A 21,417-nucleotide genomic window follows, 5' to 3' on the forward strand; every position below is an offset into this window, starting at 1 on the left:
TGCTTTAAAAGGCTTGTCTCTCTGGGGGTGAAACTGAAACTCCCATCTGTGGCTATCTGTGTAGAAAGTGGAAATGCAAGATTTAAAGGGTAGATACAATATGTTGTACTGGTAGAGTCACTAATTCTGAATTCAAATTCTGTCTCTGATACTTAACGTTGAGGTGACCTTGGGGGAGTCAATTAAACTCTATGAGTCTTATTTTCCTCATTGTGGTTTCTAACTTCACATCTCTGGTATATGATCCCTTCTCTACAGTCACACAACTATAGCCTCATTATTGCTTATCTGGACTTATTGGTCTCTCTGTCCCTTAAGTTTCGCCTCACCCTAATTCATGTTCCATTTGGCCACCAAAGTGATTTTCCTAAAACACAATTCTGGCCAAAATCTCCCTCACTATTCAGTAAATTTCCATCCAGAATAAAATAATAATAATAATAATAATAATAACATCAAGCATGTATATAGGCTCTTTAGGTCTTGCAAAGGACTTTACATATATGAATTCATTTGATCCTCACAACAATCCTGTGAAGTAGATAATATTATTAAATCATTTTTACAAATGAGGGATCTGAGGCACAAAGCTGTTAAATGATTTACCAAGAGTAACATAGCTACTAAATGTCTGAAGCAGAGGTTGAACTTAGTCCTTTCTAATTTCCAAGTCCAATGTTCTAGCTACTGTGTCACCTCATTACTTAATAATACACATTTTCTATTTTGTAGTTATATTTTTTATTCTGTGGTCCCTTCTATACCATTCCAATTTTCTTTATTCCCCTCCTCTCAATCTGTGACCCAGTAATGTTGGTCTATAAGGAACTCCTCCTCCAACCTGACCTTCTGCCTCTTCTCATTGTACCTTTGTCCTTCATGAGTGGAATGATGAAACTTTCACCCCTAGACTACTACCTTACAGGGAGCCCTTCATGTTTAAGTTCAAATCTCATTAGGTACAGGAGATCTTTTCTGGTGCCCCATCTCTCAGGGCCTTCCCCTCTAAGATAATCTTCCTTTTAGTTTGCAAAAATCTGGTATAGACCTAATTATTTCCATTCTATCCTCTGCATTAGAATGTTAGCTTTTGAGGACAGAAACTGTTTGGATCTTTCCTTGTGTCACCAATACCTGCCATGGTGCCCATCATAGAATAAATTTGCAATAAATCCTTTTGAAATTTGATTTGATCTGATGGGTTTGGACAAGATGACCTTTGAAAATAATTTCATGTTCTAAATCTAGAGACCTTGGACTCTTTTAAGGTTGGATCCACTTCTATCAGAAGCCCAGAATCTACTAGATCTAACTCTAATGCCTTCATGGATTAGTGACTTTGCTCTATACTCATTCCTATGCCTGATTTTTTTAAAAGACCTAGATCTATGATCCCATTTATGTGGAAACTCCTCCTCTGATGTATAAAGACAATTGATCTGCAATTTGTTATTAGAACCTTATTTTCAGACATATTTTAGAGTTTAATGCTTTTTTACAACCTTGTCTTTTCCTATATTTTTCTCATAGATCAAGATATATGATAAGGTCATAATCTTGGAGTTATAAGAGACTTTAAGTCATCTGGTCCAATGCATCTCATTGACTTTCTATAGAGAAATAGTGAATAACATGTTTCTATAGAGAAAAAGTGAAGCAAATAGTCCAAAGTCAGATTTAAATTCAGATTTTCTGATTCCATCTTTGTTAGAGACTTTCCTTCTGAGAATTGCCTTGACTTGACTTTCCTTTCTTCTATTTTGCCTCCACTGTAACTCACAGATCAAGAGTATATTGGTAAATATATAGCAACCAACTCCGGGGGGGGGGGGGAATCATGCTTTTAATTTTAATCAACACTATTACCATTTTCTCCATTACTTCCTTAAATTTAGACAATCACAATAATAGATCTAGCCTTTATCTACAGCATTTGTCCAATGCCCAAGGTATAAATGCTCAGTAAAAATTTAATGATCAACTCTTGAAAGATAGTTCAAGCTGGCTTCAGTACACCTCTGCAAATGTACCCAAAGTGGAAATATGAAGTTTGAGATTGCTCTGACTTGAAAAGTCAGTGAGTAGGAAAAGTCATTGTCTCTGATGTTCTCTTTTTCTCATTGAATCAGACTGGAGTATCCCTCAGTGCTGGAGAGAAACATTAGAAAGTAACTAATGGACCACCTAAGTGGCGTAGTAAATAGAGCATGAGCCAGGAGGATCTGAGTTTAAATCTGCCCTCAGACATTTACTAGCTGTGTGATCCTGGGCAAGTCAATTAACCTGGATTGTATGTATGTATGTGTGTGTGTGTGTGTGTGTGAGAGAGAGAGAGAGAGAGAGAGAGAGAGAGAGAGAGAGAGAGAGAGAGAGAGAGAGAGACAGAGAGAGAGACAGAGACAGAGACAGGAAGGAAAGAAGAAAGGAAGAAATAAGGGACTGATGATGTAGCTGAACTAACTGGGGTAAAGTACATTCTGTGAAGTCAAAACATCCGAGGAAGATAAGGTCAAAACAACCAAGAAGGCAGATAAAGTTTCCTTGAAGAGATTATGAGGCAAGGGGAGGGAAGGGGGGAGACTAAGAGCATGAATTTATAATGGGCTGGATCAACTTGGTTTCTGGACAAAGAGGAGTTGTTGTCTTAATTATGATAGCATTTAATGATCTTCTTAGTGAAAGCATGTGGGCTGTGACAAAGAACAGAGAATAAGCTTCCATGCATAGCATTTTCCAAATGCCATAACTTGGAAGAAGAAATTTTTATAGTTTTTGGAAAGCATTCTGGGTTTCTTCTAAGATAATCAAAATAAACCTGGATTAACCAGAGCATAATTAACAGAACTATAATTTTTTTCCCTTTCCAATGCTCCAGTATCAGGAATAAGAGGCAAATTACAAGAAAATAGGGTCAAATGTGGTATTAAAATAAAACAATGTTGAGAGTATGTCCTGAGGGTGGTGGATGGCAGTCATTGAAAATTCAGCTTTGAGTCCTACTCTTTCTGAAGGTCCTGGACAATGAAAATTGATATTCATAACTGTGACCCTGAGGCCCTGAAAGACCTTCAGTTTTTTAATGAGATTGCCTCTATGAGTAAAAAAAAAGAAAAAGAAAGATAGAAAAAAGAATAAAAAAATCACATAATTGCAGAGTGGGTCTAACTTTGCTTAACAAACTGAATATTTGATCACATGCTATAGAGCAAGATGAGTCTTCATAGATAATTTGTCTATCCCCTTCCCCTTTTTATAGATAAAGAAACTGAAATCCAGAGAGATTGATGTTTTTTAACATTACATCTTCTTGATTGCATTATGGCTGTCTACACTTTCTTTTTGTTTCCTTCAAGCATACCAATTTCTACACCATTTGTATTTCCCCTCCTTTGAGCCTCCCTTTTTTTTCTTCTGGGCTCATGTCTTCTTGTCTGTCTTCTCCCACCCTGTCTTATTCCTCTCTTTTAAAAATACTTTTCTATCACCTCCCTTTTTAAAATATCAATCATTCCCAATATATCAAGCCCTAATCATTGTACTTTTTCTTCCTTACAAAGAAAAAGTTAAAAAAAATCAAAAACCAGTGGACAGTCATATGTGGCATTATCACATATCACTTTTCCGCTTTTCTTGTCCCCTAACTCTAAAAGTAGAAAAGTAAAGTGTATAATCTATTCTCTACAATCAAGGTTTGTTATACAAGGATTCTCTTTTTCTCTCTTCATTGATTGCCAATTTCCTTTTCTCACCAAATCACCTCAGTTTCTCAATTGTGTGTTGACTGCCTGAAAGATCTATAAGTATGTAGAACGCAACTGGTTCTTATCATCCTAGTTATTCCTTCCTTCCTTAGCTCCAAATAGGTTATTTTGAACTTCCATTCTAAATGGTCTCCTCTGAATTCTGGATATTTTTCTCCTTCCCTCCATCTCAAGAAAACATTGTGTTAACATTAACTGGAAAAAAATAGTATTCTTGTTTCCTTGTAAAAGCTCAACAATAGACTCATCAATTGAGAGTCAATAAGGAGCAAAGAGAGCACCTAGTCCCATCTCTTCATTGTATTGATGAGGCAAATGATGCTTAGAAAGATGAGGCAATCTGTTCAGAGTTTCATAGGGTCTTGATGGCAAGGTTAAGTTCTCAACCCAGATCTTCCAGTTGTAAATTGAAAACACTTCTAAACATGATAAAACTAGGATTTTATTAATTTGATGTGCCCTTCTTTTGCTGCATAGATCTTCACACATCACAATCCTTCATATTTTTTTTTGCTTTTTTAATTTTTACTTATTTTAAAGTTAATGTTGACATTAACCACCCTTCCTATTAGCAAATATTCAGTGTTGCCTTTTCATTTAGCTTAATAAACATTTAATCATTAATTCAAATTTCTAATTGGAATATAAATTAGCAATATTCATAACATTATTATTCTATTACACCTATTTGATTTAATCTATTAAACTTAGTATTTTTATCTGTTTTTCTCTTCTCCTTTTGATATTTCCTTTGGGTAAAGCCAAGAAAAGAAAGTTAAGAAAACTGCATATTACTTTATAAGACAATAAGGAAACTGAATAACTATTTATATAAAGTGAATACTATAAAAAGAATAAGGATTAATCACTGAGGTCAGAAAAGAAAGAATGAGATAAAAATAGGAGATTTGGCTTCAATATTAGGAACATCATTCATAACTAATTGCCATTAAGTAATGGAAAGAACAGACAAGGAAGACTGGTGAATAACTATCTCTGAGGCCAGATTATGCATTAGTATAAATGGGATGATTCAGGGTGATTAAATTAGACCTTTTATGACATGGGGAAATTGAATAAATAATCTAAATAATACTTCTCAAAAATACAGGCATTTATGAGGAAGGTTGGCTTGATTTTGACTGGAAATATCAAATACTCCTAAGTAAAGAAAATTTATTGGCACAGTAGCCAGAGAATTTGGGTTGAAATCAGTTCAGCCATATGCTACCTTGTTGTCTTGGACAAAAGCACTTAAGTTCTTTGCCTCAGTTACCTTGACTATAAAATGTTTGGGAAGAGGAGAAAGGGGAGAGTGGTGTGAATTAAACAGTGCTTTATATATTATCTCATTTGATTCTCACAATAGTTCTGTAAGGCAAGTACCTATTATTATCTCCATTTTACAGCTGAGGGAACTGAGGCAAATAGAGACTGTGACTTATCCCAGACTCACATAACTAGTAAGAATCTAAGGTCAAATTTGACCTCAGGTCTTTAAGTCTCAAAGCCCTGCACTCTAGCTACTCGTAGGCCTTCCAGTGTACACTTCCAGGAATTTCAAAGAAACTAGGGGTCTGTGGAGAGAGTGCCAGGCCTGGGGTCAGGAAGATTTGATTTCAAATCTGATCTCAGACACTTGCTAAGTGTATGAACTTGCACAAATCACTTAACCCCTCACTTTTCTCATCTATAAAATGAGGAAAATAGTAGCAATTATCATCGATGGTTGTTATGAGGATCAAATGGTATAATGATTATAAACCATTTAGCACAGTGCCTAGCACATAGTAAATGTTATATAAATGTTAGCCATTATTATTAACCATTATTTTATTACACTGAAGGCATTTGGTAAGGGAGAGAATTCGTCCTTATTAGTCCCCTGACATAGTGTTCTATACTATTCTCTGCACCTCTTAGCTGTCTATGATCACCCAAAGGAATCTCCATCCTAATAAATATGCCAGCATCACAATAACGATGAAGGATCCAGGATAAAGAGACTTAGTCCCTCTTGCTATTTTTCTACCTCATCTGAAAAAAATTATTTTTCTTTTCTTTTCTTTTAGGCTTGCAAATTTTACAGTTCCCAGTGGTATGTAGTGAACTACAAATATGAAAAATATTCTGGAGACATTCGACATTTGCCACAGTAAGAGCCTTTTTCAATTCCTATCTTTGCCCTTTTAAGCCTTAACTCCTATTCACAATTTGAGGTGTGGTCTCTTTGTACATACGTGGAGCTAGGAGTGGATTAATTCATAAAACTTCAGGTGCCTAAATGACTAACCACAATGTAGACCTGGTGATGTATTTGGGTTTGCTTTTTCCCTGTATTCTCTGAAATCTGTCTGGTGAAGGAATGAGAAAATTGTCATTAAACTTCTGTGTGATCTTTTGGTTGGAGATTCTGATTTGTTTCATAGCCCTGATTTAAGCTATCACCCTCAGATAAACTAGAGTCAAGAATGAGAAACTTGGAGCCAAAGATTGCCAAGGATTGAGTCCTCCAGGCAACATTCAGACTCTGGTGATTTTACCTTTTTCTGTGCTAGGATAGCAAAATGTTAACCAAATGACATCAATCATTAGCATCATGTCTTGATGTGATTAACATCCCAAGAGAGCAAACAGGACAAATGAACAACTGCTATTTCCAAATCTCTGGCACCAGCTTCACTTATAGGGATTATGACACCAGCAAGGGTTTAGCTTATGGCACATCTTTCAGATGTTATCCAAGGACCATAACATCCTAAATCTAGAGCTGGAAGATATTTCAATGATCATATAATACAATCTCCCATTTTACAAATGAGAAAACTGAGGTCCAAAGAGGTTATATAAATTATCCAAGTTGAATAGCAGAGCTGTGATTAGAACTCAGGTGCTTTAATAATTTCATTACCTTGAGAAAAAAAGCTATTAGGAAAATCTACATGATTTATTTATTATTTATGGTATAGCTTCTTGAGGACAGGGACTATTTCATTTTTGTCTATTTATTTTTATCATCTCATACAGTATTTAAATAAATAAAGCATTAAAAAGTATGCCAAATTTACATTCACAAAACGGGTTTGAATCCTGTTGAATCCTGTCTCTGCCTCTTTCTAGTTATGTAATTTTTAACAAGGCTGGTGATGAAGATGATGGTGATCTGGTGATGATGATAATGTTGATGATACTTATGGTTATGATGATAATAATACTACAAATAGCAATTAATGGTGATGATAGTGATGATGATGAAGGTAACAATGATAATATAGTGGGGGTTATCACTCATTTCATTCCTCTCATTTTTTTTCTTTTGTAATTCAGAAATTATCTAAAGACAAGTCTATAGTTATTCTTTCATATTTGATGTTCATGTATGGATGAATGAATGACTGCTATTTGAATGAGCATAAGGATGTCAGCTCTCCTTCTGACATGGAGTCATAGCAGAAAAAACAATGATATGTATCTCTTTTTTGACCCACTAGCATTTCATTTCTATATTTTGAAACAACAGAAGCAAGACCCTCGTTTAGGGGCCTTTGCTTTGAGAGAGTTTGAAGCAATCATTCATTGATGAACCAAGAACTTTTGTATATGTATTTGAGTCCTGTTCTAACCAGATAGCCCCTTTTATTCTATATTTTCTTTATTTCTAAATAGTAGGAGAAGATTAAGATTCCAAAGGAGAAAGTTTGTGAGATTTTTTTCCCCGAAAGATTTTTGTCTGTAGTAATACAATAACCTTATAGAAATTCTCTATGCCTCAAGTTTTTCCCTTTTTTATCCATCTTTCATACAACTGCCTAAGAGATATTCCTGAAGTATAGGTTTGACCATATCATTTCCCTATTCAAGAAATATCAGTAGTTCCCTCTTGACTTTATATTCAAATATCAACTCCTCTGTTTGATATATAAAATGTTTGCAACAATCTGACTCTGGCCTATTTTTTCCAGTCCTATTAACTATTACTTCCCCTTCCTACATTACCTCCTTTCTTCCCAAAACAGCAAGCAATCTGTTATAGGTTTAATATAGAGCATCCAGTCTTTAAAGGTTGTTTTATCTCTCAAAATTCCATCAGTATAGATTGAGAGACTTCTGGTTTTTATTCTGTAAGCCATTGTTCAAAGCATATAAAATGAACTTAGCCAAATTTCTAACCATTAAAAAAAAAAGAAATGCAACTATGAACTTTTTTTTCTTACTCTGTGTCTAACCTCATATCAATCAATGTTAGGTGGGTCCCTGGTACATAGTAAATGTAAGTGAGCCATTATGAGTGACCATATTCCATGAGCCAATTTCTGTATTTTTTTCTGTTATATCAAACTTCCTCATTCAATTTTATCACATGGCATATGCAGCAGCAAGTACAAAGGCAATCTTTTCTTTGCTAGAGGAAGACTTCCCTTTTCTAAAAATAGTTCCATATACTAGGAAGTGAATCGTCTTAGGAACAGTGTTCTTAACAGCAAACAGATTGAATGTGAAGTAGTTCTAGATGGAGTATTTCTGGTTGCCTATTCACAGTAGAAGCATTTCATCTTCCAGAGTCTCTATATCTATTAAATTCTTTGATGGCCATATATAATAACCCCACTCACCATCAGACCATCAGATATAAGAGGATAACCTTTTAGACTAAAGAGGAGCTGGCCCAGTGATAGATGTATTTTTTTTTATTTTTGTAATATTCAATTTCACTGATCAAAAAGAAACTATTTACAATAAACTTTGAAAAACATAGAAAACTGTGAATCTTTATCTCATGGTCAAGAAAGATTCATCAGTTAAGAAACATGACTAAAAAATTGAAATAATATTGTTTAGGGCCTTTATTGAATGTTTCCCCTCATTTAACTAAAGGCACTTGATACCAAGAATAAGAAGTTTTCTATAGAGTAATAAAATCTTCTTGAAGGGAATTTTTAAAGGGAAAACCAGAGATGTTAGAAAATGATAATCAGAAGGGGAAAAAATGAAGACTATGACATTTATTATTACCTTAGATTTTTTTCATCACAACAATCCTGGGAGGTAGGTGCTTTTAGTATCCCCATTTTGCAGGTAAGGAAACTGAGGTAAACTTGCCAAAGATCATATAGCTAATAGGTGAGATTTGAACTTGGGTCTTCCTGACTCCAGTCCAGCATTCTATCCATCATGACACCTAGGTATTAAAAAGAAATGCCTCTGTATTGAAAGAATGTAAAAAAAAAATGCTACTAATTTCTTCTTAGAAGCAATATTTTTAGTATTTTATGTAAAGAAAATTAACCTTTTTAGCCTCACAGAATCATTATATTTTAGTGTTAGAAAGACAATTGAGGAAACAGTAACTCAGAGAGAAGTTATGTTATTTCTCCCTACTCATAAGGTATTCCCCTTATGCTAAACTAAAAGAAGAAATTTTGGGTGTTTTCTGGTAGTAGAGTGTTAAAATAAGCAACTTGTTCTTTATACCACTGTGAGATTTATTTTCCCATGCACAGTGCTTGATTTTGAAGTGGATCTTGACCCAAAAATTTTAATTCTGAGCATATGGGGCTCAGTTTCAAATATGGATAAATAGCAACCCACTGACTCATGCTCTGACAGATAATAAAATGAATTCTACCTTTCATCAATAGTCAATCATGAATTGAGCATCCATGACAAGTAAGGGAAGGCCAACATGTCCTTGAGTTGTCTTTCTCTAGCTTTGATGCTTTTCTCATTGATGTTATATTTTTTTTACATCAGCTGAATTTTTAAAAATTGTATTTCATGATAAAGTATGGAAAAAGTACCAGTTATAGGACATTGACACAAATATTTTAAGAGACACCACACTGAGGGAGGCCTCCCAAACTTTTCTACTATTTATTTGCTTTTTGCTTTACATGTTTTATTGTTGTTCAATTATGTCCAAGTCTTCAGAACTCATGAACCATACTGTCATTGGGACTTTCTTAGTAAAGATACTAGGGTGGTTTGCCATTTCCTTCTTCTTAATACTTAATTCTAGTCATTCTAATTCAAAATTGTATTCCCTGGTTTTCAACACACAGAGCTTTGGGAATAAGGCATTTTTGAATGAGCAGTTTTCCAATACCAGCAACTTAAATAGTTCAATGGATAGAATTCTGGACCTATAATCAACTTAAATTCTACCTCAGATACTTAGGCAAATCACTTAATCCCTGTCTGGTTCAATTTCCTCATCTGTAAAATGGGGATAATAATAGCAACTACCTCCACCAGTTGTTTTGAGGATAAAATGAAATAATACTTATAAAACATCTTAAAATTAAAGAAATGCTAGTTATTATTTTATTAATGAAACTTATAATAACATTCTCAGAAAGGTCATTGAAACAAGTTATATACATTCTTCCTCTAGCATATTCCACATTATATTCATGCATAGGAGTTCTCAGACTAAGTTTCTTCCTCTTTCAGTCTTATATTCCCCAAGCATTAAACAAAATCAAATTTCTCTGGAGTTACCCGTTAGGTCAAGGGTTCTTAACTGTTTTTGTGGCATGGGCTTAAATATATTCTGGCCCTTAGAACTGGTCTTGCTTATCAACTTCCCCTTTATCTGCCATTCTCATTTCAAATTTTCTTTGTTGATGTTGTTCAATCTTTTCCAGTTCTCTGTGACCTCATTTGGGGTTTTATTGGCAAAAGTACTAGAGTTATCTGCCATTTCCTTCTCCAACTCATTTCATAGATGAGGAAACTGATGCAAATGGAGTTAAATGTGTGAGGCTACATTTGAACTCATGAAAATAAGTCTTTTTTGATTCCAAGCTCAGTGCTCTATTCGCTGTACCACATAGCTTCCTCCAAATATCCTTACTAGGAATATAAAATCTAAAAATTCAAGATGCCCTATTTGCTGTATGTCCTTGAAGTTGACTAACTAACCCCTTGGCCACTTGGCCAATTTAAAACTATCTATTTGTTTCATCCTTTCTATATCTCTTATAACTGCCATCATCTGAAGCAGCCTTTTCTTCAGGAAGAGGGATATAACAGCATAACAGGACCAGAGATTTTTTCCTCCTTATATTAAAGGGGATTGCAGAACTGCACAACGGTTTCCTGAATGCTGTCAGTACCAATAAATTGTCCATTCTCAAAAAATTTCATTTTTTAGGCACTCATTCCTTTACAGATTCCTCACTCTGGAAGTTCCCCCTGAAACTATGGCCCATTCCTCTGGGTATCTGGTTCCTCCCAAAATTCTACCTTTTTGCCCCCTTTCTTTTTAAAGTCATTTATCTAGTACTTTATTTTCTTCTCAACTCCATATTAAAACAATCTTTAACATTCATTTTTTTTAAATTTTTAAATTCCAAATTATCTCCCTTCTTCCCCTTTCTGTCACTGAGAAGACAAGCAATTTGATATGTTATACATGTGCAGTCATGTAAAATAGATTTCTATATTAGTCATGTTCTGAATGAAAATAGATTTCAAAATAACAGTAAAAATAAGGAAAGTGTTTTTTAAAAAGGCTTTGATCTGTATTCATACTTTATCAACTCTTTCTCTGGGGATAGGCAGCAGTTTTCATCATGTCCTTTGGAATTGTCTTGGATCATTGTATTATGAAAAGAGCTAAGTTGATCATCATATAATATTGCTGTTAGGGTGAACAATAGGGCCTCCATATATTTAAGGAAAGTGGTTATGACTGCCATGTCTTCATTCTTCTCTAGGCTCCATTTCTGATTCTCTAGAATTTTCTACCATGCCCCCTTGTGAGTCCCTTCTCCCTTTCTCCACCCTATTCCCCCTCCCTTCATTTTGATTTCTTCTCTCCCCATTAAAATGTAAGCTCTTTGAGAGTAGAGACTCTCTGTGTAATTTTGCTTACATTTGTATCCCTAACACATAACCTCTGTGTTGTAGACCAGGACTTCTTAAACTTTTTCCACTTGTGATCCCTTTTCATCTGAGAAATTTTTATATAATCCCAAGTATATTAAATAAGTATGCTAATCAAACATTTGATGATAATAAATCAGCCACCACATTCAGTTATGGGGTCACAAGTCACAGTTTGAGAAGCTTGGTGATAGACAAGTCTCTAAGACCGTCTACCTAGGAATTCCCTATATAAATGAAATTAAAGGTCCAATCTCTACCATTATGACACCAGAAATGGGTTCTCAGTGTCTTTCCTTAATTTCTTTCATTTATCTTCCATGGAACTCAAAAAAGTCATCATTTGTTGAATGGGTTTGCCTCCTTGTAGCCCTGAAAAGTAAACTAAATTTATATATCATGTTAATATCAATAGGGTGACAATCTGCATTCCATTCTTAACTACTACTTCATCCTGTGCAGCTAAAGGTGATACTATTAAATTATGAGCACGAGATAATGCAGGTGATATTCACCCTACTAAAATACTCCTCATCTCATTCATCCTCAGTCACTCTGCTCACCAAGAAGGCCCCTGTCTTTCTCACTAGTTCCAGTTCTGTAGTAGGAGGTTGCTAAATAAGTCCCAAATAATCCCATTTGAGGGTTTCTCTTTGAGAATGATAGAATGTGCTCTTGTTTCAGACAGTTTACATAATGTGACTTCCCTCCCTCTTCCATTCCTTCATTTCATCCCTTTTATTCCTTAGCCTCATAATAGAATTTCCCCACTGTGTGGTCGCCATAACATAATGCCTGTATGAAATCTACACCATCAATGTGAATAGATACCTCCCAAAGTAATAGTTCCCCATGGAAATCATGTCCCAAGAAGAAGCAACTTTTTAACTCCTTCACAACCCGATATTCAGCTATGCAATGTGCAATATCAAGTCAGCACTGTCACCAGCATGAATATCAACAGATTTTTCAGGAACACGATGATACACAGTTTTATAACATTTGAATAGCACATGACCTCCCAACAATTTAACAGAAGAGTGAAACAGTTGGTCTGTTTAGCAGTTTTTTCCAGTGGAAAAAAACCTCCTTTTGACTTTTAGTTACAACCTTAGGAAAAAAGAGAGAAAAGAAAAATCTTAAGCACCTTTCCTTGAAGTATTTCTAGAGAAAATAGCCTCAACTTAACATGTCTCCAATTCTTTAACAAAACTCCCAGAAAAATGAATCGTAATGGTACACTCAGTTTCTCACAACTGGTTCAAGTTCATCTCTTAAAAGCCACATCTCATAAACTCAGATCCCCTGAATTTAAAACTCTTACTTTTTTTCATTGTTATTTAGTCCTTTTCTTCTGAATTTCCCTGTGACTAACTTCTGATTAGTCACAGGGAAATTCATGTAGTTGATCATGTAGTATCATATGTCTTTCTTTATCATTTTCTAATCTTTACTTTCTTCAGAGTTGTCATTGTACAAATACTTAAAGTCCTATAATTATTAGCAATTTACAAAGTGATTATCTTCTGATTTACACTGGCTTCTCCATCATTCAGAAGACCTTGGAATCTTTTTTTCTTAGTAAATTTATTTATTTTAAATACACATTGCTTTATGAATCGTGTTGGGAGAGCAAAACCAGATCAAAATGGAAAAATCATAGGAGAGATTAAAAAAAAACAAACAGAAAAAAGAAGTGAACATAGCATGTGTTGATTTACAATCAGACTCCTTAGTTCTGTTTCTGGATGTAGGTAGCATTTTCTGTCCAAAATCTATTGGGATTTCTTTGGATAACTGAATCACTGAGAAAACCAAGTCTTTCACAGTTGATCATCACACATTCTTGCTATTATTGTGTATAATGTATTCCTGGTTCTATTTGTTCATCTTTTTATCTCCTTTACATGAAGCATATGGCACTTCAATTTTTGTGGCTCATCAGATATTTAAGATCATAGGAATCCAAGCCAAAAAAAGAAAATCAAGGTCAATTAGCTGTTTCTCTCAATTTACAGATAAAGTACCTAAAACCCAGAGAGGTCAAAACACCTTGCCCAAATTCAGAAAGGTAATAAATGGTAGAGGCTATATTTAAACTCAGATCCTCTGGATTCAAAATGTTTGCTTTTTTTCCATTATTATTTAGTCATTTTGCTATCACATCCAACTCTTCATGACCCACATTTGGGGTTTTCTTGGCAAGAATATTGAAGTGGTTTGCTATTTCTTTTTTCAGCTCATTTTATAGATGAGGAAACTGAGATAAAAAGGCTTAAACGACTTGCCCAGGATCACACAGCTAGTAAGTGTCTGAGGCCAAATTTGAACTCAGATTTTCCTGACTCAGACCCAGTGCTCTATTCATTACATCACCTACCTAACCTGTTTTTTGCATACCTTTATCCTCTAGGGTTCATATAAAATTTTAGCTGTGATTTGAATTTAGTTCTCTCATTCACAACCCTTTCTAAACTATATTCTCCTGGATTTATTTAAGTTTAGCATTCCTGTGAAAACTCCCTGATAAGACAATAGCAAAGAATCATATTCTAGTGCTAGAAATCATCTGGTATCAATATGTTTATTTTATAGATAAAGAAACTGAGGCTCTGAGATGGCAGATGACTTCCCCAAGAGTCATAAAAATGATAACAGAAGCAGATTTGAATCCATTTCTCCCAATTCTAAGTCCAGTGACCTTTCCATGTATCCACAATGGCCTCCCTCCTCCCAGACTCTCATAAAAGCCTACTTTGATTTCTCATTTCTCAAAGTGCCATAGGTCAGGCACAGCCTTCCCTAGTGGATATACTAATGTTATTTCAGAGGGCCCTGCTTCCTGCCTTCCCCACAGCTAATGGAAACAGAGGGAAAGAGCTAGTTTACAGTCCCTGGAAAGCAATCATTCCTGGGAATCAGAAGTTATAATTATGGAAGAGACCATTGGAAAATAAAAATAGCTAGTCCAAGTCTTTAGCAAAATTATGATATAAGGGGAAGATTTTTAGGGAGGAGGAAGTTTTGGGGGGCTTCCGGTATCGCCCTTTCTTCACCCTTTTTATCTCTTTTCTGTGGGGCTCTTCATCCCATTTTCTTGACCTCCTCATTACTAAAATAAAGAAAAAAATCCAAATTGATCTACTGGAAAATGCAGTTTATACCTCTTGCTTCTATTTCCTTTCTATTTAGCTCATTTATTCTTTAAACCTCTGCCTAGCAAATACTTGTTGAATGACTTATTGAAATTGAAGCAGTTCCCAATTCTGATGTCTGTAGGGCTGATCTGACCAGACTAAGTGACATCCTGAAAAGAGTCCTATATTTAGATTTAGAATATCAGATCTCAAAAACCCAAGTTTTCCCCCACCTCTGTTACATACCCCTCCATGTATGTGTGTGTGTAGGAGGGGAGTAAACCACTATAAAGGCTGAAAGGAAGGGGATAAGCCTTCGTATAGCTCCTACTTTGTATGAGGTATTACATTAAGCCCTTTAAAAATATTGTCTCCTTTGATCTTTACAATAACACTACAAGGTAAGTTGTTATTACCACCATTTACAATTGAGAAAACTAAGGCAAACAAGTTAAGTGACTTAAGGCCATATAGCATGCAAGTCTTTGAGATAGAATTCGAATTCAGGTCTTCCTGACTCCAGGTCCAATACTGTCTACTGACATAGCCAATTATATCTTTGGGCCTCTGTTTCCTCATCTGTAAAATGATAGGGAATGAAGTCTAAGAACTGCTATGTCCCCAAACTTCAGCAGTACATCTTCTCACCCCCTGCCAGAACCATAAGAAGGATCCTTATGACCCAAAAAATGCTTAGTGATGGTTGTGTTTTTTAGCACACATTTTTCTTTGCCCTTGACTTTAGAGGCAAGCCTTACCTGGCTTTTGAAGTACAAATACTAATGTAACTGACTATCTCAATCTATGAACCCCGATTATGACCTCTGAGCATTTAATTCTCCTTGTGCTATTCCAATATCTCTATCCTTACCCACCTTCAACAAAGGAAAGTTTTTTAGCAGGAGTTAAGAGAATTTCCGGACTCGGAAAGGATTGACAGATTGATAGCTCTTTCTTGAATGCTCTCTCTTTCCATTCAGCGGAATGGAATACTTTGAGGGTTTGAGAAGTCAATTAACCCTTTACAAAATGGCTTCATGGATGGAGCACTGAACTTTGAGTTAGGATAACCACATGTGTAGATCACAAAATCAATCTGAGACTTAGTCTCATCACCTGTAAAATAAGAATAATAATAACCCCATAGCACTTATCTCATTCATTTGACCTCAATCCCGAACAAAGTATATTGTTTTGCAAATTTCAAAGATCTGTGATTATTATTAATATGCATCTATATAAAATGGGTATATCAGAATACATTTTTTAAAAATCACATCCAAAAAGTCCATTTAGTGAAGGCTCAATCAGTACAAATATAAAGTATTCTTGTTTTTTTGCACTGATTTATGAAACATCCCTTCCATCCTTTTTTTTTTTTTTTGTAATCTGAAGTATCAAAAACATTTTATGACTGAGTGAAAATTTTGTGAGTAAAAATGGAATTTTTTTTTTGGTTTCTAAATTCCAGATGAAAGTCTGTGGTTCTGTCTAGATGACACCAAATATCTTGATGGAAAAGAGAAATATATGTATGAAGTCTTTTTATTTCTAAAGCCAAATGTTTTTTTCGAAATGTTTACATGGTTTGCTCATTTTTTTTGCTTCCTTCTAATGGGTTGTTACAGAAGTCATACACATAGTCATTAAAAGGTGCCCCTTGGAATCAGTTTTCCATTTTGCAGAACTAGGTGTATTAGGATGAGTGATAATACCATGATTATTAAGGGTCCTACTAAGGAAATTTTCTAGATGCCCTAGCTCAAACAGAATCTTTGGGAACTATTAGGCAGCTTCAGAATAACTGATTGTGAAGTCTTAATTAGGGGAGCAGCACAGCCTAGTGGTCTGAGCAAAGGATTGGTATTCAATGACAATCATGTTCCAACAATACCTCTGTTCAAAATGTTAACCTCTGGTCTTAGGTATGACATTGCATCCATTCAAAATTTATGTTTCATAAAGTGAGGATAGCAACATTGAATGGAACAAATAAAAAAGCCACCTTTTTAAGTCTTTCTTTTATGTAAACTAGGGGTTCTTAACATGTTTTTCTATCTTGTAAAGTCTGTTTCTTCTCAGAATAATATATTTAAATGTATAAAATTAAATATACAGGACTATGAAAATAAATAAATACAATAAAATACAAATATGTAATTTATGATATAGTTATTCATTTATTTATTCATCCAAGGACTTTTCTTTAAAAGATGTGTTTTATTCTGGCTGAGAACTGTGGTTTTGTTCATACAGTGAACTTTCGTTTTAGAAACTCTCATCCCTGAGGCAGGTCTCACAACTAATCTGTAATCAGTTCAAAGATAATACTTAATATGCACCTACTATGTGCCAGATATTGCTCTCAGCACTGGAGATACAAGTAGAAAAAGAAAGATTATCACCTCCCAGGAGTTTAGAATTTAATGGGAGGAAGAAGATAGAGAGAAGGAAGTTCTATTATACTGGTTTTGTTTTATTATTACATTATCATTATATTTTTATTATCTTTATTTCAGAACAGAATTCAGACCAGAGAAACTGCCTTCCCATTCTTTTGAAGTTGATCATGAAGATGCCGATAAGGATGAAGTAAGTAGACTGTTTAAGGTGAAATACTTGTAATATGCAGATAACAGTGTCCTGGAGTGTTTTTTGGTATTCTTCATTTTCAATGACCACATCATTAGGCCCATAAGTCTTAGAAACAGAACAGTTTGGGACTGTTTCAACCATTTTTAAGTTAGATAGCTTCAGTATCAGAAATAATGTGCTACAATAGCTAGACTCTAGACCTGGACCAGAATGATCTGGATTCAAATACTGTTTCTGACATTTGCGAACTGTGTGAGTCTTTACAATATCTCTGGCGCAAGTGGCTATCTATAATTTATTTACTAAGCCATCAACAGGTTGCACCCTATGAGGGTGGTGGGTTAATGAAATCCCAGATCATGAATTCATTTTTTATCTCCCATTCACAAAAGAATCCATCATGTTCTTATTAATATCTTTTGTACAGGACACCACATCCCACTCATCTTCCAAGGGAGGTGGAGGAACAGGAGGACCAGGCGTCTTCAAATCTGGATGGCTTTACAAGGGGAATTTTAACAGCACAGTCAACAATAGCATCACTGTCCGGGTAAGCATCCATTATTCTCCAGGTTTGCTAGACTTATCTTTAAGGGCAATCCCACCAGAAGTTACAGCAAACATATTGTTTGTATAAGGCTATATTCCTATCCCTGTTTGTATTTTAGTTATCAAGAAGTATGATGATATTAAAGAGGATTTTGTTTTCTCCAGAACAATGTCCTAGAACTGAAGTGGCCTAAAGGCATTTTAAATATTCTAATTTCTATGAAAAAAAATTGTAATTCACTCAAACAACTCTTTTCTTTTTTCTTTTCTTTTTTTTTTTTTTTTTTTTGGCTTATTTTAGTCATTCAAAAAGCGTTACTTTCAGCTGACTCAGTTGCCAGATAACTCCTACATTATGAACTTCTACAAAGATGAGAAAATATCCAAAGAACCTAAAGGCTGCATCTTTTTGGATTCTTGTACAGGTGTTGTGCAGGTGAGTCCAAGTTATTTTCTTTCTTTGACATTTTACTTGTAAAAAAAAAAAAAGTTAATTTGTAGTTCCTATGGTTACATTTCTTCTACTTGCTTCAGCTTTCCTAGTTCAATAGTGTTTACTAAATAATGGTTTTCTCTTTTATTTACCCCTTTTACTTTGATATCACACTCCTTTCTGGATTTACCCCAAAAAAATATATGTATGTGTAGGTATGTATGTATATATGTATATATATATATGTATAATCTATAAATATATATGTATACATGCACTATATTCAGTTGAATATATGTGGATATATTTTATTTATTTCTATTATTTTATTTCAGAAAAATTACACGTATACATGCATGCTTGTATATAGACATATATTTATATATGTACATATACATATGTGCAGGGTCAGCTAGATGGCACAGTGGATAGAGGGTATCACCTGGAGTCAAGAAGGCTTATCCTCCTGAGCTCAAATCCAGCTTCAGATACTTAATAGCTGTGTGAACCTAGCCAAGTCCCTTCACCCTGGTTGCCTTAGTTTTCTCATCTGTAAAAAAAAGCAAGAGAAAAAAAATAATAAACCATTCCAGTGCCTATGCCAAGAAAATGCCAAATGGGATCATGAAGAGTCAGACACAACTGAAAAATAACTGACCAAACTATAAATGTGGCCACAAATATAAATATAATCACATACAGCTATAGCTATACATTCAAGAATATGCTAAATGAACACAGAATGGCTGGGGGAGGAGATATCCTAGCACCTGAAGGGACAATTTCATGTAGAAGATGAGTCCTTAAAGAAACTAAGGGTTCCATTAAATTGGAGAAAATGAAGAAGTCCATTTCAGGCACAAAGGATGGTCAATGAAAAGGCAGAGAGGAAGACATATTGTATGGAGTTTGTTTGCCTCTCTTGGTCCCTCAATCCAAGTATCCATGTACTTTAGACACTATGACCACATTAGAAGTATATGATGGGGGCAGCTATGATGGAGCAGTGTATAGAGCACCGGCCCTGGAGTCTGGAGAATCTGGGTTCAAATCCATCCTCAAATTGCAAGCTGTGTGATCTTAAGCAAATCACTTAACCCCAATTACCTCTAAGAAAAAAAGTAGGTGATGATACCTGTTAGCTTTGTTTTACAGGTTTTCCTCACTCTAAACACCTTCTTCTCCATTGAGTAGAACAATCAAAGTCACTCTCCTGATGTCTGTGTTGAAACCACAACACTCCCTATTAATTCAGAACTCTTTTTCTTTTTCTCACCCACTTATTTAGGGAAGTCCTAATACCATTGAAGAAGGTTCACATTTCTGCCTTCCTCTTGTGACCCCCCAAGAGTAAGACCACCTTTGCTTTCAAAAAAGAAGGATATAGTTTATAATACTATAAGGGCTCTGTAAGTTTGAAATGACTGGAGGTTTGTGATCACTTTAGTCATTACTCTACAGAAGCAGTCTTGGTCCTATATATTCTGAGCTATTCATCTCAGAACTCTGTGTTCAGCTCCATCCAGGGTTGTTTGCCCAGTGCAGAGCAGAGTGTTACAGCCATCTCGTGAGCTCAGATCAACATTGAGAGCTCATTTGTAGGCTATTTTTGCATAAATTATCCTGGTTGGCTATCTAGGTACTCAGAAATCCCCTGGATAATTGCATCACTCTTTGTTTCCCTCTGAGTAGCTCTTCCCTCAGAGAGTCCAGCAACTAAGGCACACTTTGCCCAGAAAACAACATTTGTGAGATGTCAAGCATACAGAGAATACAAACCCACAGAGATGGTGAAAATTTAATCCTACCTGCTTATTAGCTATAAGAAATTTAAGTTGCCTGGGAAGGAAAGAAGGAAGAATCTTTTGTTGGTAGAAAGGGAATCATTAAAAACAAAAATAATATTCTAATAGATTGCAAATAAAAAACAAAAACAAAACCCTGCTAGAAATCAAAGGGTCCAAATGCTCTACTTGAATATTTAAAAGTACAAGACTTCTATTTACCAGAACCTAATTGCAGTTAAATGGTTTCTTTGGATAGTGCTCTAATGAGGGTGATTATTCTGGTACACTGAGTTCTGACCAGGATTGACTTCCTCCTGAAGAGATATTATATTATGTCTCATGTCTCTCATTTATTCTTCTAAGATGCTATGGTACCCATAAGATTGGCATACATATGAAAAGTGTCTCAGAGTGAAAAAGCTGGCTGGGTCTGCCCAATGTTAGGTTGTTCTGGCCAAAGCTAAGTAGCCTATGAATAAAAGCTCAATAGTCAGCTCCCTTCCAATTTCTTCAAAATTGCCAACATTTCACTCTTTTTAGGGTTCTGGGAATAGTCCATTTGTTAGTTCTTTTTATATTAAAGACTATTCAGAAGAGAATCAGTTCCTAGAATGTAATTTATCCAAATAGAAAGGAGGATGTGAATATTTGTTTTGGGCAGTAAAAAGATAGTTGGATTTGGATTCAGCATTATGGGTTGGAATCATGGCTCTGTCGTGATATGGCTTTGGGAAAGCCATTTAGCCTTTCTGGGTTTCAATTCCCTCCTCATAAAGTGAAAGAGTTAGACCAGTTCATGATATATAAATTTGAAACTAGATTAGAATTCAAGAGGTCATCTAACCCCATAACCTCCTTCATCACATTTTACATATAAAGAAACTGAGGTTCAGAGAGAGAACCTGTAAAGTCACTTCTAAATCTAAAATCTTATGAGCTTAAATTTTTTGGTATTTGAAAATTTAGTTTGATTACATAGTATAGTATTTACATCTGATTCTATTGCTCTGGTACTTAGCTTATATCATTGATACTATATGCATATCAAGAAACAAGAGGATACAATGTACCCATCTGTGCATCCACCTGTACCCATTCGCATTCCAATAAATTCTTATCTTTCCTCAAGTATAATTGTGTTTTTAAATGAAATCCTTCCAAATCCACATTCATGATGGTTTAGGAGAGTTCTGAATTGGGAATTCAATTGGTTATATGCCTTCTTGAATTTGGTAATGATGAGGATTTCATCTGGGAATCATCCTTAG

General features: G+C 35.0%; 1 protein-coding gene across 11 annotated transcripts in view; it reads left to right on the top strand.

Annotated features, from left to right (window-relative positions):
• Nucleotides 1-21,417, top strand: part of DOCK10 (dedicator of cytokinesis 10) — a 335,847-nt gene that overhangs the window by 174,513 nt on the left and 139,917 nt on the right. For all 11 annotated transcript variants that reach the window (XM_031957956.1, XM_031957958.1, XM_031957952.1 and 8 more), the window contains exons 4-7: nt 5,834-5,916; nt 17,305-17,377; nt 17,808-17,930; nt 18,231-18,365. In XM_031957956.1, the coding sequence (XP_031813816.1) occupies nt 5,834-5,916; nt 17,305-17,377; nt 17,808-17,930; nt 18,231-18,365 (414 nt within the window). The remainder of the gene's footprint in view (nt 1-5,833; nt 5,917-17,304; nt 17,378-17,807; nt 17,931-18,230; nt 18,366-21,417) is intronic.

The sequence above is a fragment of the Sarcophilus harrisii genome, chromosome 3 (genome assembly GCF_902635505.1).
Source record: "Sarcophilus harrisii chromosome 3, mSarHar1.11, whole genome shotgun sequence".
NCBI classification, from domain to species: domain Eukaryota; kingdom Metazoa; phylum Chordata; class Mammalia; order Dasyuromorphia; family Dasyuridae; genus Sarcophilus; species Sarcophilus harrisii.